At 31.9% G+C, this 27,410-nt stretch overlaps 1 protein-coding gene across 1 annotated transcript in view; it reads right to left on the bottom strand.

Annotated features, from left to right (window-relative positions):
* Positions 1–2,371: 2,371 nt before the first annotated feature.
* GNAI1 (G protein subunit alpha i1) overlaps positions 2,372–27,410 on the bottom strand; it is an 88,215-nt gene continuing 63,176 nt past the window's right edge. The window contains exons 5-8 of the mRNA XM_074194022.1: positions 21,702–21,830; positions 8,296–8,425; positions 7,213–7,366; positions 2,372–4,560 (exon numbers count right to left, since the gene is read on the bottom strand). Coding sequence (XP_074050123.1) covers positions 4,370–4,560; positions 7,213–7,366; positions 8,296–8,425; positions 21,702–21,830 — 604 coding nt within the window. The 3' untranslated portion in view covers positions 2,372–4,369. The remainder of the gene's footprint in view (positions 4,561–7,212; positions 7,367–8,295; positions 8,426–21,701; positions 21,831–27,410) is intronic.

The following is a 27,410-nucleotide window of genomic DNA, read 5'->3' as shown; positions in this document are numbered from 1 at the left end:
GCTAAATTCTTTATAAATAATTATTTGATCCTCACAACAACCCTGGGATGTCAATGGTGTTATCCACATTTTAGTCAAGGAAACTAAGATAACAAAAGTTAAGTGACTTGGGGGTCACATAGTTAGTGAATGTCTTAGGTTATATTTTAACTCAGTTTCTCCTGCCTCCAGGCCCAGGACTCTATCTATTGTGCAACCTTGCCATATACTTATGAGGGTGAGGCAATTGCCCTTCGAGCAGAATGATTAACATTTAGTTAGACTCACCATTAGGTAGCAATATATCAGCTCTTCTAGAGCATTACTTTTCTTTTTACCCCTTCAAATTCTCTTTAAGTCTGTGATAGATCAGGGGAAAATGCATTTTGAGACTCTTAAACAACCATAACTATTTGTTTTGGAGATTAGGGCTCTCCTTTTATCAATATTTGGAGAAATTTAGATGTGAGATATTTCATGAGTTTATAAGTGTGACCCTAGAAGTGATAGCAATGAAATATCATGAGAAGATGTACTCCTGGGGTGAATGCCCTCCAGTGGAACCAGTAGATTTGGCACAAAGTCTTGGCATTTGGAATTTGTCCATTTACACACACACACACATACACACACACACACACACACACACACACACAAAAACACACAAAAATATATTCCATTACTTTTTAAATTTTTACCAAAATGTATTCTGAAGCTTTCATCACTGCTTCTTTATTCTGGATTTTATTGGAGTCATCAATGAAGACTCCATCACAGTGATGCTCTTGTTGTAGACAGCTATCACTAAGGACATCTAGGGAAAGGAAATATATCAGATTTAAAAGTTTTCCAAAAAAACAATAATTTATGAGTATGAATAGATCAGAAATCATTAAATTAATATCTATTTGTTATAAAATCAAATATTGGTAATGAAAATTAAATTCATGATTTACAGATTAATAAAAACAAATAGCTCATGCCTTTTGTTTTTCAGTAAGATAGTTAATGAATTCTTTAGTTGCATGTTCTTTCAAATATTGGTTAAGATCATTGTTAAATGTCTACTATTTCCAAGATGGGGGGGGTAGGTCATTTAAAATTTAAAATAACAGAGTAGAGCCAAGATGGCAGTGTGAAGACAGGAATTCCTACCTCTATCAAAATACTCCAGTTACCTTAAAACTATGACTCTAACCAATTTCTAGAGAGGCAGAACCCACAGAAAGACCCAGAGAAACAATTTTCCAGTCCATGATAACTTGTCCTTCAACATTATGAAGAAAATTAGTTAGAATAAACTTTAAAAAAATTATTTTAGCATTCAAATTAATTTTTTAAAAAAATTTTGGATTTTATTTCTCCAATATCAGGTGATTCTTTTATTCTCTGATTTGCCAGTGGTGTTCTACCTATTTTCTTTCTTATTTTTTAATTATGTATTTTATTTTTCCTCAGTTATATGTAAATAATTTTAATGTTCATTTTTAAAACTTTGAGTTCCCAATTCCCTCCCTTCCTCTTCCCCCTTCACTGAAAGACAAGCTAAATGGCTTATGTTAAATTACACAGATTATACATGTTTAGTCATGAAAAACAATTCCATAATAGTCATACTATGAAAGAACACATATTCCACCCCCAAAAAATACTCAAGAAAAATAAAGATTTTTCTCTGGTCATATATGGAATTTTTTTCATAAATCTTTCATAGTTATCTTGAGTCACTCAATTTTGCTCAGAATAGCTAAATCATTCATCTTACAGTATTGCTGTTACTTTGTATACAGTACATTACTTGAATCAGTTCATGTAAGCCTTTCTAAGGTTTCCTGAGAGCATCCTCTTCACCATTTTTATAGTAGAATAAGATTTCATCATAATCATATATATCTTTTTTTTAGGTTTTTTTTTGCAAGGCAAACGGGGTTAAGTGGCTTGCCCAAGGCCACACAGCTAGGTCATTCTTAAGTGTCTTAGACCGGATTTGAACCCAGGTACTCCTGACTCCAGGGCTGGTGCTTTATCCACTACGCCACCTAGCCACCCCTAATAATCATATATAGCTTGATTTGCTTAGCTATCCCCCAATTGATGAGCATCCCCTCAATTTCCAATTTGTTGCTACCAGAAAATAGCTGCTATAAATATTCATTGACAATTCTCATTTCAGACTTATCACCTTAAATGCAAAACAATCTTTGTCCAAATTTTAAGACTTTTACTTGTTAAAGTGTAAATATATCTAATTGAATTTTTAAAAATAATTTGGAATATAACAGAAATCAAGCTATAGCTAAAATAATAGTTTTGTTTTTGGTTATTTTGAAGACATTCATACCCGATTAAACAGATTCTCATACCTAAAAAAAAAAAAAAAAAGAAAAAATAGTGTTTGAAACAGTTATTGGACTGCAATATATATATTCAGAATTTAAAATAATACCATGGAATCAACAAACTGGATTGTAAAATTTTAAAAATCTTAAATTTATTAGGCTTTATTAGTAACACAGAATTACACAGAATAAAGTTCAGGTCCTCATCAGCGATGGCTCACCAATGTATTTTCCTTGTTTTATTTTGTTTTACTTTCAACCATAATTCTTATGATGAAATTTCTTCATAATATGACAGCATTTGTTCCTGCCTTTATACTATGGACATACCCAGCAATTTTTCCATCAGTAAATTCAATGAAAAACATTTTTCAGAAAAGGCACATAAAGAATTTAGACCAACAAAGTTAAAAAATTTTGATAACTTCCAATTATGTTTTTTAAAAAGCTCTTATAATTGAGACTGACATAAATGCAAAGTCACATGTAAGTATTTTAAAGTACAGACACACAAACTAATGGATGCCAACTGACAGTAAAATGAAATATGGGTTAAAACACCATATAACTTGCTTACAAGCAAACAATTAAAATAGCATTTTTTTTTCTGGGATAAGCTGAAGCCTCTTTGTATTTTTTTTGGAAATGGCTTAAATAGGTACATAGGGAAGTAAGCCCAAGGAATGGAAAAGTAATGGTTTTTAGCAAAGTGCAATATCTCAGTGATATGTAACACTTATGAGTATAGACTATTATTTACTTCTAGCAAACATTATCACTTACACTTGCAAAACATAATTGCTCATGTTCAAAATAAATGAAAATTTTTTAAATGAAATAAAACAGACCTAAGACACTTGAAGACAATATGAAAATTATAAAAGAAGAAAAAAAAAGGAAATTTCAGCATTAGCAGGATAATAAAATCTGAATCTAGTTATATAGCTAAACTTAAAGCTTGTGCTGAATCAGTAGTAGACTATTCAAACTATCATGTATGCTAGGTACAAGGTTGTTTCCCAAAGGAAATACACAAATGAATGTCTCTAAATTTAATACACTCACATTTTAGCCCACAAAAATGCTCTCAATATCTCCACCTCAACTTACTTATAAATAAAAGCTTATTCATTTAAAATGTATAAAAATTAATCTTGGCATCACCATTAAGGCAATGCATAGATATCAATCACATAGTAAATTTAAGAGTGAAAACTTAAGTTAAATGAATAAAAATCAGATAAAACACTATGTATAAGGCTGTCTACAACATATCAAAAAATTGGAAATACATCTTAGTTTTTTAACTGAAACCTAAAAGAGAATAAGGCAGCATGCACCTTTAAAAAGGGGAAAAAAAATTAAAATGTACAAGATTTGTTTAAATAATCAATCCAAAGGCAAGTATTCATCCTCTTTTAAGAGCATTTCAATAAAACAACAAATTTAGAGGACAAATCAAGTTATTAAAATATTTTGTTCAATGTTTATACAAATTACATTCCTACAATTACAATTATACATACAATCAAGGTAGTTTTTCAATGTTTCTTAATATTACTGTACTTAAAAATTTACAAGACATGAACATAAATAAAGCTGTTTAAAACTGGCAAATACAGTACTGGTCTATCAATCAGCACAAGTCACTTTATATTTGTCACCTTGAAAACCATCAGGTTAGAATTTTGTGAGGCCATTCTTCAAACCTAAAGATCAATAATTAAACTTATAAATATAGGTATGCACAGAATAATTTCCATATTTGCAAATTTGCAAACATCATACACTGGAGCCTCGCTATAACTTTGTCCTAGGTTCCATGCTTGAAGACTCTGTTATAGGCTTAACAGTGTTACAATAAGGTCCTTCTGATATTCCCAGTGGGGGGGATAAGGGGGGAAACAATCTTCAACTGAGGTCCCTGATGGACCTGCCTTAAGAATTTCATGCTACAACTGGTCATACTATAGTGAGGCTCCTGTGTATACAGCTCCAAATTTAATTACATTTGGCTTAAGAAACTTGATTTACCATTAAACTTAAAAATCTTAGAAGAGGCCACAATCCTTTAGATTATTTTTTATGATGACATCTGTTACGGCATCAAACACAAATTGAACATTCTTTGTATCTGTGGCGCAAGTGAAGTGGGTATAAATTTCCTTTGTGTCCTTTCTTTTGTTGAGGTCTTCAAATTGACACTGAATATATGCTGCTGCTTCTTCATATGTATTTGAACCTTAAAAGAGAAAAAGAGAGAAACAAAAAAAAAAATTTAAAGTTAAAAAAGTATACTGCTTAGTAAAGGCAAAAAAAATATTTAAGGTAAAGAATGGGGTATAGATTCAAATTTCATCTGTATGAGGAATGCCTGTGTGCAAATTCCTTCCCATGATGCCAACTGGCAATGCATCTGCTACTTTTGTTCTTTGAAATTTGCTTGAGACACATGGAGGCCAAGTAATTTGCCCATAATCAGATAACCAGTATGTGTATCAAGTTGACCTTAGATTACCCTTACCATGAGGTAGATCCTTTGTTCATCATATCTCACTATATAAACATGACTTTTTTTCTAATTTAGTAAATTTGGTTTATTTTTAGCATTCATTAAAAAAAGTTCCAAGTTCACTTCCTCCTAACCCTTTCCTCACCCAATGAGAAGACAATATTATATCAATTATACATGTGAAGTCATACAAATCATATTTTCTTATTTTCCATGTTGAAAAAAATGAAAGAAAAATAAAATGAAAAATTCTGCTTCAATCTTATTCTCTCTCTGGAAGTGGATAGCATTTACATCGTTATTAATATTATTAACTAAATTTTATAAAGCATTTCTATGTAGTACTTTACTTGTAGTCTCTCATTTGTTTCTAAATTGCACTATGAGGTCAGTGGAGCAATTAACATTCTATCTTACAGTATAGGAAACTGAAGGCAAGAAAAAAGAAATTGAGTTTAATTATTCATGTGATACAGGTAGAAAATGTGAAATGATCAGACCTAAACTTAAGGAATATACAGGTATAGGCATACACATACATTTGGCAGCTTCAAGAAAGATGAATTATGGTGGTGAGAGCTGAGTCTGGGAGACCAATTAGAAAGCTATCACAATAGTATAGGTGAGAGGTGATAAGAAACTCAAGGGAATGGCTGTAAGTAGAGAGAAAGAAAGACACATTCTAGACATGATCTGAAGGTAGAAATGACAAAGGTTGGAAATGGAATAGATACATTGAGTTTATGAGTAGTTAAGATCAATACAATGGAGATAAGCCTGAGTGGCAGCTCTCAAAATTAATAAGGAAATTGAAAAGAGAACAGGGTTATGGGTAAAGTAATGAGTTCCATTTTGAACATCTTAACTTTTAGCTGCATCACAATTAAGATGCCTAAAAAGGTAGTGGGCAATACAGGATGGTAGGTCAGACAAGAGACTAGAACAGAATACAGAGAAATGGAAATCCTCTGTAAGGAATTTATAATTGAATTCATGGAAATTGGCAAGGTCAACAAGTTTGTGGGTATTGAAGAAAAAGAGAAGAGAGCAAAACAAAATATATACAAAAGAACTGAAACTTCTGAAAAAAGACAATTCCATTGCTATCTATAACACTTAAATATACCTTATTTTCTGAATTAAAAACAGAGAACAGAAAATTCTATTAACAGTTTAATTTGCCCACCTTTCTGGACTTTGCATGCCCCAACACATATTCTATTTCTCAAGAATTTACAATCTGCTGTATACCTCTAATATTTTCTCTGTACCTTTGCATACTGCCTATTCAAATTCCAACTTTAAAGATCATTTTAAACATAGCATGCTGTCCGTGAAGTCTTCCTTGATTCAAGGGAAATTTCATTCAAAATGCCTCTCTCTCTCTCTCTCTCTCTCTCTCTCTCTCTCTCGTGATTTTAACACAGTTCTTTGTACTCTAAAAACTCACTTTGTATAAGAAGGGATAAGGAAGGCCTGAATTAAAGAACATACTCAGAGTCCAGTTTTGTACTTCTAAGTTAAATATGTAGCTTCTCAATCAGTGTTCTGGGGTAATAATCTAGGGTTAAAGTCTATAGTAGTAGATCTATAGGAGGAAATGTTCTCACCCATAGTAGAAATGAAATCAGCTCTGGTGCAAAAATCCAAAAAATATAACAAGTATTGGGTTAAGTCATGAGGATGTTCAACCTCCATCAATACATATTTTCAAGTATTATGCAATTCATACTCCTAACTAGTTACTTAGACCCTGATTAGTAGACTCAACAACCAACTTGGGGCTACAAAACCTGTCTTTGCCAGAAGGTGTATTTTAATCCAGGCTTCTCTCAATAAGAGGTTAGTAAGCAAGTTGTAATCTGCTAAGTGACAAAGATTCTGCTCCATTACAAAATAGGTCCTTGATAAATATTGGTTTTCTCTAAATAGATGAAAGTGATAATGATCATGATGATGATGATTTTTTTTTGTCCTTCATTCTCAAAGAAGATTTTGGTATCAGGAAGGTGAGGCTACTATGACATGCATTTGAATTGGATTTGGGTGAGAGGAGTGCAAGTTTCATTTTTCTCCTCCAGAGCCATCTGGTTCCAATGGCCAGACATAGCAGGATGATTGGAGACAGTCTTTGCAAGGTAATCAGGATTAAGTGATTTGAACAAAGTCACATAGCTAGTGTTTGAAGTCAAATTTGAATTCAGGTCCTCCTAACTCCAGGGTCAGTGCTCTATCCACTGTGCCTCCTAGCTGCCCTAGATTAAAAGTAAGGATTTCTGCAAGATCAAGAGTATATAAAAAGGTGAATTTTCCACTAAGGGAGTTTTCAGCTATAGATAAAGAATGAGTGACTTAATAAGTTTTCCAAAGAAAGTACAATACCTGCATATTCAGGATAGCAGATAGTGAGAGGACTCCTTTTAATTTTTTCTTCAAAGAGATCCTTCTTGTTTAGAAAAAGAATAATAGATGTGTCTGTAAACCATTTGTTGTTGCAGATGCTGTCAAACAATTTCATACTTTCATGCATCCGATTCTATGGTAAAAATAACATAAATACCATTATTTTAAGAGTAACAATAATTTCATAAATACACTGGTTTTTAACAAAGTAGAGCTTAGTTAAGTGACTATCAGGAAACTTACTGTCAACTCCAAACTAGTATCTTCTAATTGCTAATTTTTGACAAGTCATGAAAATCCATATGTTTAAAATGAAATTATTCAAGTTATATAGATTTTACTTTAACTATAAAATATTTTAGAAAATTATAGAAAAAGCCTATTTAACCTATACAATCTGCATAAAATATCTTTATATTATTCCATGTGCCACTGAAAAAAGCCTATTGCTCTGCTATACTTTCTCTTTCCAAAATTCATGTTTCTTCCTTCCAAAAAAGCCTATATGATGACATCAAGAGGAATGTGCATTTTTTCCATATTATTTCAACATGAACAATGAGAATTTTTATATATAATATATAATAACATATTGCTAACATGTATTGACTAATGTATTACTGTTAAGTAAAAGCTTGGGAAATACAGTCTTTGGTCCTTGAAGAGACACATCTTAATCCATCTTATATACCACAAGTCTGATGTGTTTATAGATATGAATGCAGAATATTTTGCACTCCTTTCCAGTTAGGGAGTAGGAGGAGGAAGGAAAGAAACTACGATTTCTTCCACTGGTGAGAGATGTGGGTCTGTCTGGCATGCAGGACTCATCATGTTGGATCACTAGAGATATTTAAAGCTTGTTAAAAGTCATGCCATCTAACTAATCTTCCTTCCCTTGCAGATCTTTTAGAAGATCTTTTCAAGATCTCCTCTCAAGATCTCTTGATGCCAATCTTTCAATCACTGTTCAAAACAAAACTTATCTTTTAAACAAAACTGGATAGCAATAGCAATTGTATGCACTATGACATCCCATTCTTAAAAAGTGATTATACTTACCATTTCTTCATCTTCAGCCAGAACCAGGTCATAGTCACTAAGTGCTACACAAAATATGATAGCTGTTACTCCTTCAAAGCAATGGATCCACTTCTTCCTTTCTGATCTTTGTCCTCCCACATCAAACATTCTATAAAAGGAAAAATAGTTTGTTGACATGGTTTTAAAATATATACACCAGCAGTCTAAGGAATACTGAACTATCAACAAAATAGCTATAAGGCATCTTGATAAAGATGTAAAAAAAAATAATGCAACATTTTGATTTTTTTTAAAAGGCTGAAATTATATCATGGGGACAGGAAGTGAGGAAAGTTAAAAATATGTCTTTTAAAAAACTGCTTAAAAACTAAGTGTACTCAGTTGAGATTTAGTGAACTCCTATTAATGGCATGATATTATCTTAAAATTAAAAAAGACAGATAATAAATGTTCAAGTGCCTAAACTAATTGTGTATATAAAGACATTTTAAAAAATCAAAATATTAAGAAAGGAACAGACAAAATTTTATAGATGAATACAATAAAAACCAAACATAATCAAAAAATCTTGGTCCATGTTAAATACTTATACAACAGAAGGGTAAAGGTATAACCAAGTTCATATCATAAATTAATAGACCCTGTTTTACATCCAGAAAGAGGCTAGGATTCTTAGCTTGCTACTTCAGAGTATAAAGGATGGAATTTTTTCAATCAAGTAAGTAATTTTAGGTCAGGGATCTGAAAAAGGGAAGGTTATGATAAAGAAAGAGGAGGAATAACATTAAATTTAAGGAATTTAAGTTGACAGGACAGTTAACAGGCAGGTAGGGACAAGAAATGAAGAACATATTACATGATGGATCTTAGTGACTTATGGAACAAATGGGAAGATTTTTGTGATTAAATGTAAAAGATTATTGATTTTATACAATTGGGAAGACAGAAATAATGGCGTATACATATAGATTAATGTGGGTTTCTCAAAGGGCAATCATATGAACATTTTTTAAAGAACAAAAGAATATTTCATTTCATTTTCACCCTTAATGTACCTAGTACTTCTAAAGATACATGCTAAATTTATATGAGTTCAAGAAATACTATGTAACTGTTTATGTAACAACATTACATAAACTGGTACAGTTTAACAAATTCATTTATATAGAGGGTGCTCTAATTAAAGAGGGTACTCTTTAATTGTCAGAGATAAGCATCTTCCCTGTAGAGCAGTATTAGATAGCAATTTATAATTTTAACAGTGTATTACTGTCCCAATTTCTCCAAATCCCCTCTAGCATTTGCCATTTTCTTTTTCTGTCAGGTTTGTCAATCTCATAAATATGAGATGGCATCTCAAAGGTTTTTAATTTACATTTCTCTAATCAATACTGATTTAGAGGGGGCAGCTAGATGGCACAGTGGATAATGCACTGGCCCTGGAATTAGGAGAACCTGAATTCAAATCTGACCCCAGATACTTACTTAATGATTACCTCTCTGTGTGAACTTGGGCAAATCACTTAACTCTGTTGCCTTAAATAAATTTAAAAATAGTGATTTAGAGCCTTTTTTAATATGACTAGTGATTGCTTTGATTTTTTTTTTCTGAAAACTTACTGTTCTTACCATTTGTCAATTGAGGAATGGTTCACATTACTATTCAGTTTTATAGATGATATAAAGATGTCAAATGACTTGGCAAGCAAGAAATATTAAGTTCATATGCCATAAAAAAGTGATGAAATTTATAACTCCATTATAATTTAATAAAACAAAAAATTGAGGCTAAGCATGAAACAGGTGATAACAACAACAACAATGATAATAATAATAACAGCATTTAATCCTTGAAGATTTGCAAAACACTTTATAAATATATCACTTTATCCTCACAGTTACCCTGGGAGGTAGGTGCTATTTTCACACCTATTTTATAGAGGAGGAAACTGAAACAGAGATTTAGAGCCCTGTCCAAAGTCACATAACTTTAAATGACTAAAGATGAATTTGAAATTGAGTCTTCCTGACTCTAGGTTTAATGCTATTCACTTTTCTACCTAGATGCCTTTGATTAGATCAGACAGGTAAACCTCAAATGTATAAATACACACACATACACACAAACACACACACACACATATACGTATATACATATATTTGTCTATATATAAATATTCATTAACTTAATTTTCTTAGAAAAAATAGCAATAAAAACTTTAATAAAATATTTATAGGAAGCGAAACCATTGCAAATAAGATTTATTTTAGTCACTGAACAGAGGTACCCATGCAGACAGTCAACAAACACTCTTAAAACATCTAACAATAAAAGTCTTACACTGTTACTATGTTTAAATTTATATCTATCAATTAGAATATGGTATAGTATTTTAAATTTACAATGAAAAAATTATTCTATATTTTATTAGTGCCTCAACTTCATAATTAGAGGTAATGAGAATTTTATCATGGAAGTACCTCATATTTTCCATTAGAGTTGAAAGGGGAAAAAAAAATCTAGGACACAAATGACGTAAGTGATGTTCCTTTAGCCCATAGGTCAAGGAACACAACGATTGAGAATAGGATATTAACCTTGGCCAGAAGGTGGTAAACAATTACATTAGTGAGAACAGTTTTAGTGAATTGCACAGGGTAAAAAGCCAGCTGGCTGAGGAACAAAGAAATATCAAGGAAGAAAGACTGGTTGTTAATTCTGTCTTGGCTCAGTGTGACTGCAGACAAGTTTAAGATGCATCACAAAATTATATCAGATAGCATGTTTTACATAACATATGATGTTTAAACATTGAAGCGCTTCATTTGAAAAAGAATCAGAGGCATAAAACTATCCTCTTTTCCTTTTTTAATGCATATTCATTTAAAGAAAGTTTCATTACAGTAATGGTGATGAACTGTGTTTACTCATACATTTTCTCATATCCTTTCTGACCAAAAGAAAAAAATATCTACATTTGGGAAAAATTTAGCCTCCTTATATAGAGATCAAATCCATAAATTTGAAAGACCATTATAATTTAGTGATTTAAGACATTCAGGATAATATAATTACCTGACATTATTAAATCAGACAATAACAATTTGTTATTCATATATAAGTTTTCTATTGATACAGGAAGGAATGTAATAGTCCTGATTCTGAGGCCATCCCTTTCGAAATATTGATCATGTTTTTAGAAAATTCATTAACTTTCATTTTTGTGACATGGAAATAATTTTTACATTTTCATATTGAGCATTTGTAATTTAATAAAGATATTAAAGATAATCAATCTAAAGATCTCTATTCCCTTCAAAACAACTTGAAAAAAAAGTCAAGGAGACAACTAGCATTTAGAAAGTGATTACTATGGATAAAAAATGAGGATACAAAGAAATTTTGGGACCCAAAACAGGGTCATGTATTCTAATAGGGAGGCAACATGCAAATAGTTGCATATGGACAAAATATATATAAAAGTCATTAGCAGTTCATGGGAAAGAATAAAGATGTTTGCGGTACGAGGAATATGAAGTGAAAAAGCATAGAAATGTCTTTTGGGAAATGTATGTATGTGAAGAACAGCAAATATGCCACTGAAAATGGACTGTAGAGTTAACTAGAGTACAAGACTGTCTGGAGCTTAATAAATACTTGATAAATGACTGAAGGGGTGTACATTGTAAAAGTGGAAACCTGGGCAAGAAGTTATGATCACATTGTGAAGTTAATGACTGGGGAGTAGAAGCTTTTGAAGGGCTTCAAATGACAAATAGAACATCTTATATTTGATCAGAGAAGCAATAAGTCACTAGCATTTGAGTTGGGGGCTGATCTGGCCAGATGTGCACACTAAGAACCATTTTGGTAGCTGAGAGGAGGATGGATTGAGGTAGAGAGAGACTTGAGGTGGGGAGACAAAGCCAGAAGACCAATGTCTGAAAGAAGTCTATACAAAGGTGGCAACTGTACACATGATAAGAGGCCCTATATAAGAGATATTGCAATGACAGAAGCAAGATTTGACAACAGATTGCATATGTGGGTTATGAATGAGAAAGTGATACTGAGATTACAAACCTAGTTGACTGGGAGAACAATAGTTCTATTGACAACTGGAAACCTGGGAAGACAGGGAGGAGGATTGGGGGTGGGGGTGGGAATAATGAGTTCTGTATTGGACTTTTTGAATTTGAGATGCCTATTGGTCATCTTGTTTTTGTCTTTAATAAAGTTTAGAATTCTATGGTAAAAATAATCTTTCAAATAGAGAATGAAAAAATTAGTTGACCTCAAAGAATTTAGATGGACCTTATAAAACATATCAAACAGATACTATATTCTTGGAGAGGTATTAAGGAAATATTTGTACCTGATGTGTGAAATGAGAGCTCTACCATCATTAAAAAAACAAAAAAGGACATATGGATAGCAAAGTTCAAAATCAGTGAAAAATAGTGGAAATTTTGAAGAAAAATCCTCCATGGGAAATAAAATTTTTAAACTCAAAGACAAAAACAGAAGGGGGAGATGCAGCAAAATAAGATCAAAAGATAAGAACTTGAAAAAAAAGGCTGAAAACATTATAAATATACAGTAGCACTTGTTGAAATAACCTAAAAATTATATTTTTATATGAAGTCTAACCACTATTTTCCAAGTTATTGCTTAAGAAAGACTCCTAGTCTAAAAATACAGATAAATTCATATCAAAATTCAGACAGCTTTTGAGAGAGATATTAAAGTTTAAATATATATATCAAAAGCTGGAAATACTTCAGAAAATATCTTGTTTAATTTCATCATTTAACAGATAAGAAAACAGATCTACAGAGGTTAAATTCTTTTCACAAGGTATTAAAAACTTTTAAAACCCACATCTTCCAAGTTTAGAGCCTTCTTTAACATTGTCAATAAATTCTAGCAATTAACCAATAAAGAAAGGCTCTTTAAATCATCTAAAAATCGTTATCAAAGTATATCTATTTAAATCATGAAGAATTATTCGCTCAATAAGGGAACAAAAAAAAAAACCCTGAACATGAATTAGATAAAAGTAATTTATTCCAGAATCTTCAACCTTGCTATTAAGGAATACCAAATGAGCATTATCAGTAATTATTATTATTGTTGCTGCTACTGTTGTTTAATCATGCTCCATAAATTGTATGAGCATTTTAAAAGAAAAGGAAAATTTACCTTATGTCTACTATAAGCAAAGCAGCCTAGGGGGCCAAGTTAGAAATTTGACAAGTAAATCAAGGGAGAATATAGAGTAAAACTCTGAATCACTGAATTGTAAGTTCAATAATTGAACTAATTCTTTAATATTGATATGCTTTGCTTTAAAAGAGAAGGAATATAGAGAAAATGAAATTTTCATTTGTGATGATGAATATAAAGGATTTTGATGAGAGATAAGAGTTATAGCTAGGGGAAGTGGGGAATTTTAATTGCCTACTTGGCAAAAAGAAAATGGAAGGGACAAAATATTTTTTAAAAATTATAAGGTTAATTGAAAATCTAGGAACTCAAGATTATTCTCATAACTCTGTATGCAAAGTTAATGGAAGGAGGGGAAGCTCTAAACACTTAAGGGAAATCTGTTTTTGATTATCGATTTAGAGGTATGATTGGCGGAGTGGGTCTAAGTTTGAAAGTGAATGTCTAAGCAAGTTTCTGTGAATGTATACATAACTGAGAATGTCATTTATGTTTTAGTCAAAAGGTTGACCTAAACAGAAATAAAATAGAATTTATGTCAAATTAACAAATATTTATTGTGTCTAACATGTGCACTAGGTAGTACTATAAGTACAAAGTCACAAAAGAATAAGTCCCTTTTATAAAGTCCTCTACTAAGAATAGTATGGGGGGATTGCTCTAAATCACTACTTGTTAGATAAATGCAAATTAAAGCATCTCTGAGTATCACCTCACACCTCTCAGACTGACCAATATGACCAGAAAGGACAATGATCAAGGTTGGAAGGGAATGTTGGAAATCTGGGACTCTAATGCATTGTTGGTGGAGCTGTGAACTCATCCAGCAATACCAATACTGGATCTATACCCTGAAGAGATTATGGGAAAAGGTAAAAACATCACTTGAACAAAAATATTCATAGCGGTACTGTTTGTGGTGGCAAAGAATTGGAAATTAAGTGAATGTCGTACAATTGGGAAAATGACTTAACAAACTGTGATATATGTATGTGGTGGAACACTATTGTTCTATTAGGAAACTAGGAGGGATGGGAATTCAGGGAAGCATGGAAGCATTTGTGTGAACTGATGCTGAGAGAGATGAGCAGAACCAGAAGAACAATGTACACCCTAACATGGGGTGTAATATGGGGGTGATGATCATCCTTAATGGACTTGCTCATTCCATCAGTGCAACAATCAGGCACAATTTGGGGTTTCTGTGATGGAGAATACCATATGTATCCAGAGAAAGAATTGCAGAGTTTGAACAAAGACCAAAGACTATTATCTTTAATTTTAAAAAAAATGTCCTATTATGTAATTTTGCTATTTATTATATTTTATTTTTCTTCCTTAAGAATATGATTTCTCTCTCATCACTTCAACTTAGTTTTCTCATTATTTCCATGGTATACATTGATCTAACAAACTGCCTTCTGTGGGGGGGGGAGCAAGATTGGGGGGAAATTGTAAAATTCAAAATAAATCTTTCTAAATAAAAAGAACAGTATGGACTGGTTATGTAGGAGAAGAGGAGAATACCATATATGAACAAACTCACAAGTAGCAAAAAGACATTTTTTAGGAGAGCAGTGTAACAAGTAGGAGAATCAAAGTATAGTAAAGAATTAGGAAGGAAAAAACAAGACTTAATTATTTGTCTAGTCAAAGAAATGAGTTAGTATGCTAAGCATCTTTATAACAGACTCTTAAAGGTTTAAATTGAGAACCTGGCAGGTCTAAGAATCAAGAGGATCTTATATCAAGGCCTGCTACACACATTGGTTAATCAATTCTGTTTGTATCACAAATGTCTTCAGCAGCAGCAGCATAAAAGAAATTATAGAGCTGACACTTCTAGAATGAACTATAAAGTTGTTAGCCAAACTGAAGATGAAAAAACCAATCTACCCAAATATTACAAGAAGTTGGTAAAAAAGGAAATCCTATTATTAATTAAGATGATGTGGAATATGAATTTATATGCATTTCTAATTTTCTTATATCCATCAACAAAAGTTTTATACCTGAAATACCAATGATAATTCAAAACCATAATAAAACCATCTAAAAGTTAGGTAAAAAAAATGTTATTTTAAAATCTTTAATAATTATACATTGGAAAACCTTGGAAACTGAATTTTCTAATGTGTCTTTAAGTATCTATGAAATCAATTTAATGGTCTTTGATGCATATTAAAATACAAAAATGAAACATTTTTCATCTATGTTGGAAGAAATGACATATCAAGGATGATAGGATACCTGGCTTAAAAAAGAAAACAAAGGGGCAGCTGGGTGGCACAGTGGACAGAGCACCCGCCCTGAAGTCAGGAGGACCTGAGTTCAAATTTGGCCTCAGACACTTAATAATTGCATAGCTGTGTGACCTTCGGCAAGTCACTTAACCCCACTGCCTTGCAAAAAGAAAAGAAAAAAGAAAAAAAGAAAACAAAACACGCTCCAAATAATTTGTGACAGGGATTGAAAATTGTCATTACTTAGAAAACCTGTTTGAAGATTCACTTCTTTCATTACTTGTCACATGAATTATCTTGTTTGTCTATAATCATCATTAAAATCAAGTATCAAAACAAAATGAACTAACAACCAGATTTCCTAACTGATATATCAAAAATAAAAATATATACTTACATTCAATCACATCAAAAACATTCTAAGGATGGCAAAAAGTTTTTTTCCTAATAAACAATTTAAGCATTATTTAATAATTTAAACAATTCTATTTTTGAGAATATTGTATACAACATGTAAATTAGAATACATAATTCAGAAATTTATGCATTATATATGTATACATATATATGTATATTCATGTATAAAATACAATCATGGCAATAAAAAGAGTACCTATTACACACACATACACACACACACACACACACACACACATACACACACACACAGACCATAGAATCATATTTGCCTTGTGTGACCCTGGGTAAGTCACTTAACACTATTTGCCTCAGTTCCTTAATCTGTAAAATGAGTTGGAGATGGAAAATGGTAAATCACTCCAATATCTTTGCCAAGAAAACCCCTAAAGGGGTCAAGAAGAGTCTGACAAGGCTGAAATGACTGAATAACAAAATTAAAAAGAGAACTGTCATCAAAATCAATTAAAATTAGACCCTGATAAGTATTTTGTTCAACTTAAACCAGTAAGGACATACAAAGATATACTTTCATTTTTGTTCTTTTTAGATCCACATAGCACTTATGGTCAACTGAAACCAATTTTTTTTTTTTTGCAAGAATAGTAATCTAACATCAACATTTCAAAATTAAGACTTAAAATGATTTAAGAATTCCTAAACAACCAAAGATTATCCTAAGCCATTAAATTACCCTAACTATGTGATATAAATTTCTATCTCATCTATAATATATATTTTGGGTTCAAATCATCAGGAGCAACAGCTTTATTTAGCAAGTTAGTACTGGTAAAGACATGATAGAATTTTAGAATCTCATCTGGGGAATACAAATGATTCAAATATAAATTTTTAAAACTTAGGCAAGCCAAAATTTAAAGCAAACATTGCATAACAGATCTGCTTTATGATCTAATAGCTGAACTAGTAGTTATTAATTTCTAAAAATTAATCAGTATCTAATTTTTCAATATATGTAACCAATATGGTACATTATTCTTATAAGTGTGAGAAAAGTAGCTTAGGGGTATTTATCCTTTTTTTGCTATTAAGAAAGCAAAAACAAAAGATCACAAAGGTACTTAGATACTCCTTACTATAAAATGACAGTATTAAGTGAAAGTGGCATTGTACATGAATTTGCAAAAATGGTTTCTACAGGACCCATGATTACACAGATATTATTATTTTCTCTATCTGCAAAGAACTCAATACATCCATGCCTTCATATTCAGTGCTAGTCTTGCCTTCATATTCAGTGCCAGTCTTATCTGTTTTTTCATTCCCAACAGTTTTATTTACTATCAAAGTTAGAGAACAGTGAAATTTTGGGAAGTTGGGAAATGCTCTGGAGCTTCATAGCAATTCTAATACTTTGGGGTCTACATTATGGGACTCCATAATAGAAAACATTTAACAGTGATTACTGGGAAAAAAAAATCTAGCAACATCCCATTATCTACCTGGAAGCTAGATATCTGCAAACTGAACTCTCAGGAACAAGTGCATGAACAGCAAGTAAGTGAAAAAAGCCTCTGAACCTTCCATCAATTCATTATTTTGTCCAAGTGTGCACTTCTCCAATAGTGTTGATTTCAATAAATCCATACATTTCAAATCTGTTTAAGCTGTGTCTCTGGGGAGTCTGCTCAAAAGGGTAAGTACTTTTGTTCCTCTAAAGCTCTACCCTTAAAACTGATTACAATGAATAAAATCCAGACCCAGTGGTCACAAATCCATAATTACACATGACAGGCTCTGAGGCTTTTCCTGGAAAGTTTAGTAATGATATACGATTCATAACAAGTTTCATTAAAGAAGGGGATCTTCTTTGTTAAAGAAGAATGGGTCTAGCAGCTATAAAAACCAGATGCAGTATGAGAAGTGGCATCAGACAGATTGACAGGAAAGATGGGAGAAAACAAAATAAAAAAGCAAAGGAACAATTATTTTGCAAGATACAAATAATATTTGGTCTTAATGACAACTGAGCCATCCAGAAAAAATAAGCTTAGTGTAATAAATGAATTTCATAAAGATGCTATAAGTGTACTTGAGAAAGAGACCTCAAAATTAGTTAAAACAGAAAAAATAATTCTGACCCCTTGTTGGAGAAAATTTTAGTTATTAGAAAGTTTAGTTATATGCAAAATCTCATTCCAGATGTTAGAAAACAATAAACAGTGAATGAATATACATTATGTCTTTTTTGATACTCAAGTAAACCACATAATTAGGAAAGGTTCCTAAGTGGATGTGCCTGCCACCTACAATGTTCAGTACTACTGCAACTCATATTACAACTTAGGGCTTTTTCTTTTTTTCGAAAATTTTATTTATTTAGGGCAATGGGGTTAAATGATTTGCCCAAGGTCACACAGCTAGGCAATTATTAAGGGTCTGAGAGCACATTTGAACTCAGGTCCTCCTGACTCTAGGGCAAGTGTTCTATCCAGTATACCACCTAGTTGCCCCACAAAAGTATCAAATCAAGCTAAAAGAAGGTTGGGAACGACAAAAAGCAAGCAAACGTATTCTAAAAGCTCTCTCTCTCTCTCTCTCTCTGTATATATATATATATATATATATATATATATATATATATATATATTAGATGTGAAATATAACTAATTAATAACTTTCATGTAATCTCAAAATTATTTAGATTTAGTTCTGTAAACTAGTTTAAACTCTATAAATAAATAATATGTAAATAAATAAAAACTATAAATAAAATGAAAAGGTTAAATATTTAAATTTCTTATAGAAAACAATAAAGTCTCCCAATGATATTACACAGTGCTCTATAGTTGAAAAATTATAATATTTACTTCAAGTTTGGAGTACTATTTCTAGTTTATGTTTATATGTGTATGTGCACATACACACATTCTTACTTATTATAGATAAGCATGTATGTATATATCTTTGACTACATTTTCATTCTCTCTCTCCCCCCCCCCCCCCTTCCCTGACTCCAAAATGTCTTCTGCATATTTCTTCTTTCTATTCACACAACTAGCACCCTATTCCAGGCCTCCAATATCTCTGGTCAGAACTAGTTCAATAACGCCTTTAATTAAGACTTTTTGCTCCATGTCTTTACTAACTCCAACTAATTGCCAGACTTTCCTAAATGTCAGTCTGTCTATATTACTGTTATAAATGGCTTGAAAATACTCAGTCCAGAGGGATTAAAATGATTTTTATTAAAATATCTTGACAAAATGGCACACCCCTCTCATGGTGGGAGAAAGGGGTGGGGAAATCTCAAATACAAGCTCTTTTATGCACTTAGAAAGGCTTTGTTCCTCCCCCCCCCCCCATGCCAGTCATAGGCTAGGGTTTCAAATCTAATTGATACATTGATTTCTATACATTTCTCTGCCCTGCTCATTATACTAATGAGCAAGAACAGCTAGATCTCCTAGAGCATGAACAAAGGAGGTCAAAACTAGCTTAACCTAAACAGGTGGGGCAGTTTTTGACCAAATGTAGGCTAAATCTTTTATCTTAACTCAGTATCTGCCCATTGATAACAATATAGGCAGACCCTATTCTTTGTAATGTTAATTTACAATCCTCCCTTCACATTCTTGTGGAGCCCAAACACCCATATTTTCCTCACATTACCCCTTCTCCAGTTCAATATATTAAGCTCCTTATTAACTCTAGGATGAAATGGTTCCCTATTACTAGTACATTTCTCTATATTTGGTATTTAAAGATCTTGCCAACATGACCACTTCTCAACATTCCAAGCCTTAATCATATTATTATCAGTTCACATAATGCTGTGCATCCATACAGACTTTCTATGGTTCTTCCTACATTCATTTCCTGCCTCTACTCTCCACTCAGTGACTGTCCTCATATTTGGAGTAATCTTTCACACAACATTTGATTCCTTAGACTTCCTTTCTTCCTTCAAGTCTAAGCTAAAGCACCAACTCCTATAAAGGTCTCTTCCTGTTTCTCACAGCTTCTTGTGCCTTCTATTTTAAAGCTATTATCATTCTACTCTGTCTTGTTCATGTCTATCTACCTCTATGTCATCTTTTCTATTCAAATGTAAGCTCTTAGAGGGCAGGAGCTGTTTTTGTTTTTGTACTGCAACTCTAGAACTTAGAAAAGCTTCTGACAGAGAGTAAAGGTCACCTAATTAACTGACATTAGAGCAAAGTTTTGGGGTCCATGCCATGAGATTATTTTATGCAATGGAATCTAGTTCATGAAGAAAAGAATATAGTAAAATCCCACTCAAGGAATGGGAGGTTTTAGGCAACTTCCTTTAGTCCTAGATATATTTATGGACACTTAAAAAATTGATACTTATGAAATATGTTCTGAAAAATAAGATGCATAACATAAAAGGTGCCATTTGTTTTACTGTCACCTGAAATAGGTCTTTTTTCAAAATAAAACTATAACTAACAAATTTTGACAAAGATGAAATAATTAATAAAAGCAACCTATAACTAGTTTCAGAATAAAGTTAAATAGAGCAATTGAGTTAAAATTGATCTGTCCCTAGAACTTTGTTATTATGTGAATATAATTTCCCATTTCATTTGAGATGTACACCTTAGCTTTCCATGAACTTTTCAAACAACAAAAGAAAATGTGAATAGTGGTAATTCAGTAAAGAATCAAATATAACAAAGATTGAAATTGAAAACAATGAGGAAGTCAAATGGGGAAAATTAATGCATAGGAGAACAGGAAAGTATACAAAAAGATGAGGAAAATCACATCATTAAGTTTTATAAATAAAGCATGAACCCTTGTATATAAAGTATTTCAAGATTTGCAATTCCAGTAGCTTTCCTATATCTTCTGTGAAGATCTATTTCTACTGATAAAATTTAGGAATTACAGTATTATAAAATTTAATGAGGCACTTCATTTAATCCCTTGGACTCTGTTCCTGTGATCCATAAAAAAATATTCCATATCAAAGAACACAGTAAACAGTTGATAAAAATGTAATACTAGGCAAAATGAGAAATCAGGAGAGGGCTAATTGATGGATCTATAGATTCAAAGATAGGAGAAAGGTTGCATAGCAATGTACACTTTTCAATTGTTTTACACACTTTCACATTGTTCAGTAATTTGAAATTCAATTATTTAAATAACTCATAATTTGTTTATTTTAAGAATCTATGAATTCTCACTAAAAATTTAGTCTTTCAGCACATAACAAATAGTAGCACTGGTTTTCTGACTAAAAGAGTTCACTTATGGTATATGACCTTTATAGAAAAAAATTAGATTTAAATCTTTCCAAAAATATTTAATGTAGACAGAAATTGCATACACTTTTTTTCCCCTGGATAAAATTTGAATACTACTTCCAGAATATTAATTTCTTATATTTTTTCATTGGAAAATCAACTTTTCCAATTCTGAGAAAACAATTTATCATTTCTCAGTATTGGGTATTCAAATATTTGTACTTTTAGGCCTTGTGTTTCTTATACAATGAGTTATAGAGTTAAAGCTTACACAACATTAAGCATATATTAGGCACTCACTTAAAATGAAGATCCTTGAAAGTAAAATGTGTTTCGACAATTCCTGTTGTTTTCACTCTGGTTCTGAGAACATCCTGCTGTGTTGGAATATAATTTGGATGTGCTATTCTGTCCAAGTCATTCAGGTAGCTGAGGGAAAAAAAATAATATGGATTATTATAATATGAATAGGTTAATAATATTATTAGAAAAAATAAACCATTAAAAACATTTTCTAAGAACTTGTTTTGAGGTTTTAGGCAAACAAATCAAACATTTATGAAAACCCCTACTGAAATAAAAAGAATTCAATCTTTTTTTAAGATAAATAAAAAAGTACTCTGTTAGTTGTAGCAAAAACAAAATTCAGAACAATATTTAAGTCAAATAAAAGAGACAAGTTTAATTTTATTTCTAATTTTTGAATGTGTTCAGTAGCAGAGCAATCAATTCTTTACCAGGATGGAAAAACTTTAAATATGGACGGACTGAGCAATGGACTCTATCTATCTATCTATCTATCTATCTATCTATCTATCTATCTATCTATCTATCTATATGTCTGCTTCCCAAGAACTCTTCACTGTAGATGTAGAGTTGGCACACCATAATATACTTCATTCAGTTCATTTATGAATTATTTCCTGTTATAACAACTCTCAAAAACATATGAAGGGTCTGCCTGCTGTAATAAGGGGAGTAGGTGTCTACATAGAAGAAATAATGGATCCTGCTTCCCAGACTCTGACCACCACAACCTGGATGTGTCATTTCCTATTTGATGTCTTTCAAGTCAAACAACTTCTCATCATTTATACCAATGTGGTTCATTCAAGTCAACTAACTCTTGTTCTAATGCCTTGGGATTCATTTGACCAGTAATGTGGTTTCCATAGTCACGTAGAATCATGAAAGCTGTAAAGTATTTTTTGTATTTGTTAGGTTAGAAGTTGGAATAACATAATGTTTCTTTGAAAAATATGACTGCTAGCTAAGGAAATTAATGGCAAAAGGGGAAAGATAATGAAGTAAATAGCTATTTTATCATTCCACCCACAAAATGATCTTTCTCCTCTTCTATTCTTTAAAAACTGTTTGAATCCCACATCTTCCTTAACTTTTTTTTTCTTTTGCTAATCAATGTAATTTAAACTGATCTCCTCCCTTCTCAAGTCATCTAGTAATTGTTATCTCCTTTCTTTGAAGAGTGGAAAGAACAGTGGATTTGGAGTCAAAATTATGTGACTTCTAGCAAGTTACCACCAATCTGGGGGGTCTGATTCCTCATTTACTAAAAAAAAGAGGAAACTGAATCATATGACCTCTAAAATACCTTCGATTTTTAGATCACTACTACTACTACTAACTATAGTCACACCTTATTATATCTATATTTAGCATTATTCTTTTTAAATCTTTTGTTTTAACTTTGCACACATTTATGTCACCTTGCCAGTAGGTCTTTAAAAAGAGCATCCTACACATCTGTTTCTACCACAACATATGTGTCTTATTATGCATAACACATAGTAGGCTTTAATGAATTTGATTGAATTAAATTATAGCAATGAGAGTGCTTTTCAGAAAATTCTCTGCTTTTTATGCTTTAATTCTAGAAATATTTATTAAATGCCTGTTTTAGAGGGACAAAAACCCAGTTCTGAGAATCATCTGCTTAAAAATAAATGCAGTGAAGAAATTGATGAGAAAGAAAAGGGCTCAGAAAATGCTTTGGGGATGGGGGTAACCTGGTTAGGGTATAGGGTATGAAATCATGAACTTAACAAAGAGGAGTAACAGGTATGAAGCAAATGAGGAAAGAAAATTATTACAATGAGCAGAGCAAGAAGGAAGAGAGCATTATAGTCAGTGGCATCAAATGCTACAGGAGTTCATATAAGATAAGGGAGAAAAACCCCAGATGAGTAAAAATATGCATAGATTTATTCTGTACCTAATGGTTAGATCCTTTCTTATTCCTAATTTGATCTTCAGGTTCCACTTCTACTTTCTTACATAGAGCCCATTATATACTGAGTCCAAATGTGGAGGTGGCATTATTGTTGGTAATAAGAACAGATTGCTATTGAAATACTGGCAAATTTGTCATTGGTTACACTGTATGATTGATTTCAAGTTTAATCTATAAATGTTCTCAGATTGTCTTAGTCGGTCTCACACTGAACATCTGCAGACTTATTTTTTGTTCTTTCTTTCTTTTACGGTTTTATAACATAAAGTTACTCATAATTTCCCTCTATCTTCCTCAAAAATTGTGCCAGGTCAGTTTGTATTTGATAAGTGGTGCTGACCTTGTCTTCCTTGATCTCCTTTGTGTAAGAGATAAGTGCTTGCTAGCTGAATAGTCATATAGTTTCTTTTGAACTTCTCCATCTGGTGACCTTTATGATTAAACTTTGGGGATGATGATAATCTGAATCAATATATTTAGCTTTTATCAATTTTGTAATTTTTCAAAGACATGTCCTTGTTTAACTACATCAAGCTCTAGTAGGTGTTTTAACTTTTTTTCTTAAGCAAGAAATAAAAAATGAACCTAAATAGTGAATAAATATCACTTTAAAAAAAACCAAGTCATATAAACACCCCACTAAGTTGCAGAAATCTGTTATGATATATGTGAATATATGAATAAGAACTGAATGAGATAGTAAGTGGTATGTCTGAGTAGAGGGAAGGTACACATGAAGTTTCTATAGAATTAAATATATATACATAAATATATCATTTATAATGTATATATATGAATATATATATAAATTATTCTATCAGTTACAGAATAAATTTTTATATTCCCTGTTTTTATTTTCCATGAAGTCTTTAGCTACTGAAGATACAGTATGCTTAAAAGCCTCCTTATTGTAATAGTAACTACTCAAATAATGTTTGTTTACTTGTATATAGATTTTTTTTCCTTGTAGTCAAGTAGAAGTAAACAAAAATGCCCTCCTTTCAGCCTTAGAACTAATGGTATGACAATATAAACAGAACTTTAATTTATGAAATAAAATTATTTCTGTTCTATCAAAAAAAACCCCTAAGAATTAGAATATTTCTGACCTGCTTGCTGAGATTAACAGATTAGAGTATAATGTTAATAAACTAAACAAGACAGGTTATAGTTACATACTTAAAAGGAAAGTAATATTAATAATTCAATACTGAATTATAATTATTATCTTTAAAACATTAGAGTGAAGTAGCTTGTTATTTTTTCTGACTTCAAGAGTTTCAAGGTAAGATTCACTTGTCTTAGAAATTCCCAGAGTATCATCATCCAATGACAGTTTTTCTTTGGGAAACTGTTCCATAGGGACATTTCTTTCCTTAAATCCAAAACCCAATGTGAATTTTGGGAAGGTGCAATATTATACAGTTTGCTTTGAAATTTGCCAGGTGTCTGGCTGACTCCTCAGGGTCACTAGTGGACATACTTGTAGACACTCTTCATGATCTGTGGGATAACCCTTTGGCAACTTGCCCTATCATCTGTCTCTTCCCTGTCAGTTAGCCTCAGTCCTACCCCCACCCTCCTATAGAAAAATAATTAAAATTCTAAGTAATGACTTTTCTTCAAGTTAAAATGATCTTAAATTGGTACTTACTTCCAACATTCAGCTTACAATATAGTTAATATCCTGTAAATATTACAGCTTATTCTTCTAGCATAGCTGAAGGTACAATACCTTCCTAACTTCACCTATTTCCAAACTTTGGAGGTCTTCCTAATACTGTCATTTTAAAAGTTCAGAACCCTCATGGCTTTCGGCTTAAGTAAAAAGAATTCTATAAAATCAACTATCCTTAGTTAATTTTTTAATTTCCTTCTCAGTTCTCTCATCACAAGTGCTAATACAAAGTTGGAAAACAGAAACTGATTTAATCTTCACAATTGTCATATTCTGAAATTTTATAATAGTTTCAAATTAAGTCAATATAATTTGTATGTTCATATACAGATGAAAAATGATTCACAAACCTTTAACAAATCCACATTAAATATCTAACAAAAATACACTGGTCTTTGTGGACTGCTCATCCTTTAAAAGTCCACAGATGGACCAACTTAATTTAATTTCCCCTGATTAGTATGCCCCTTGACTGTGCCAAATAGTGATTGGGGATACAAAACGGTTGATCTCTAGGAACTTAAAAATAGGGAAACAAGCAAGCCAGTATAAAATGAACATATAATGTTAGCAAAATATATGATTCACAATAAGTGCTAATGAAATCTCTCATACAATATGAGTATATGAAGTTGATTGGTTAAGGAAGGATCACTAGAGGAGATGATTCTTCATACAAAAAGTATGGGGAGAGCATTCTAGATAAAGGGAAATGCACTCTGTATTAGGAGGGCTGCTAGCATCACTTGTAAGCCCAGCTTTAAAGGCAAAGAACCATTAAATTGGCTGATGGCTAGTGTTGGAACCAGGATCTAAACTCTGGTCTTCTAAGCTGAATGATATGTTGACTATCACAAAATCAAATATGTGAATAATAACAGAAGTGATTTTTGGAAGACTAATTTGAAAGACTAAGAAAGAAAAGACAGAGAGAGAGAGAATAATTAAGAGACTAGACACTGTCAACTTTATAAATCAGAGCTTTCCCAAATAGTTCTTCCTCATTAATAATGATACAAAGCAGGCCTTGTATACAGCAAGTGCTCAATAAATCTTGAACCAAATGGAAGTATGAGTGGTGAAAAACCATTCAAATACTTTTTGGTAAGAATAAGTAACTAATAACACTTAATAGTGATTAGGTGGTGTGGTGAATTGGATAGAGGACTGTCTTTGGAGTTGAGGGGATGGTAGATTTAAGTCTTGTTTTTGATATACTATTTGAGTAAATTATTTAAATCTCTCAGAGGCTCAAATAAATATCTATTACTGTAAGTTGGAGAGTGGGTTGTCCATTGGCACTGTCCTTTGCTCATTAGGTGTTCCTAAAACCAATGAAATGACAGTAAAGGTCAAAAAACCCTCCTAAAAAAAATAGGAACACAAATGCATACATGCCTACATAAATGTAAAGATATACACATACATATTAAAAAACTGTTTGCATTATATATATATGTATATATATATATATATATATTTATATACACATATTGAGAAAGGGATGTTACATCCCACAAAAAAGATATTGTTAGTATCCAAAGGAACCCTGTTGAAAGCATTTTTGTTTTCAAAATGACAAATCCATGATTTTATCTGTTTTGTGTGTCTTAAAATAAGAAAAAGTTCAAAAACTGTGAGTTTATAAAGTATAAAAAGGGGGTGCCTAGGTGGCTCAATGGATAGAGCGCTGGCCCTGGAGTCTGGAGTATCTGGGTTCATGTCCGACCTCAGACACTTAGTAATTGCCTAGCTGTGTGGCCTTGGGCAAGCTGCTTAGCCCCATTTGCCTTGCAAAAACCTAAAATACAAAACAAAACAAAGCAAAGTATAAAAAGGACTCTACAAATTTATTCAACTAGTGAGCACTTCTAATACTCTTGGTTTTATAAAAGTTCAATATACACATCAATTTTTCATTAACAGTGCTACTTAGCAGTTACTTGAATTTCATGGTATTATAAGAGGAGAAAGGAGTAAATCTAAAGACTCACCAATAACTGCTCAAAAGTGACTGAAAAAATCTAAAAGGAGATGTGAAAGTGACTGTTAAGTAGTTACTAAAAGTATTTAACTGGCA

This window comes from Macrotis lagotis, chromosome 7, assembly GCF_037893015.1.
Source record: "Macrotis lagotis isolate mMagLag1 chromosome 7, bilby.v1.9.chrom.fasta, whole genome shotgun sequence".
Taxonomy (NCBI): Eukaryota; Metazoa; Chordata; class Mammalia; order Peramelemorphia; family Peramelidae; genus Macrotis; species Macrotis lagotis.
This window is presented reverse-complemented; position numbering and strand designations above follow the sequence as displayed.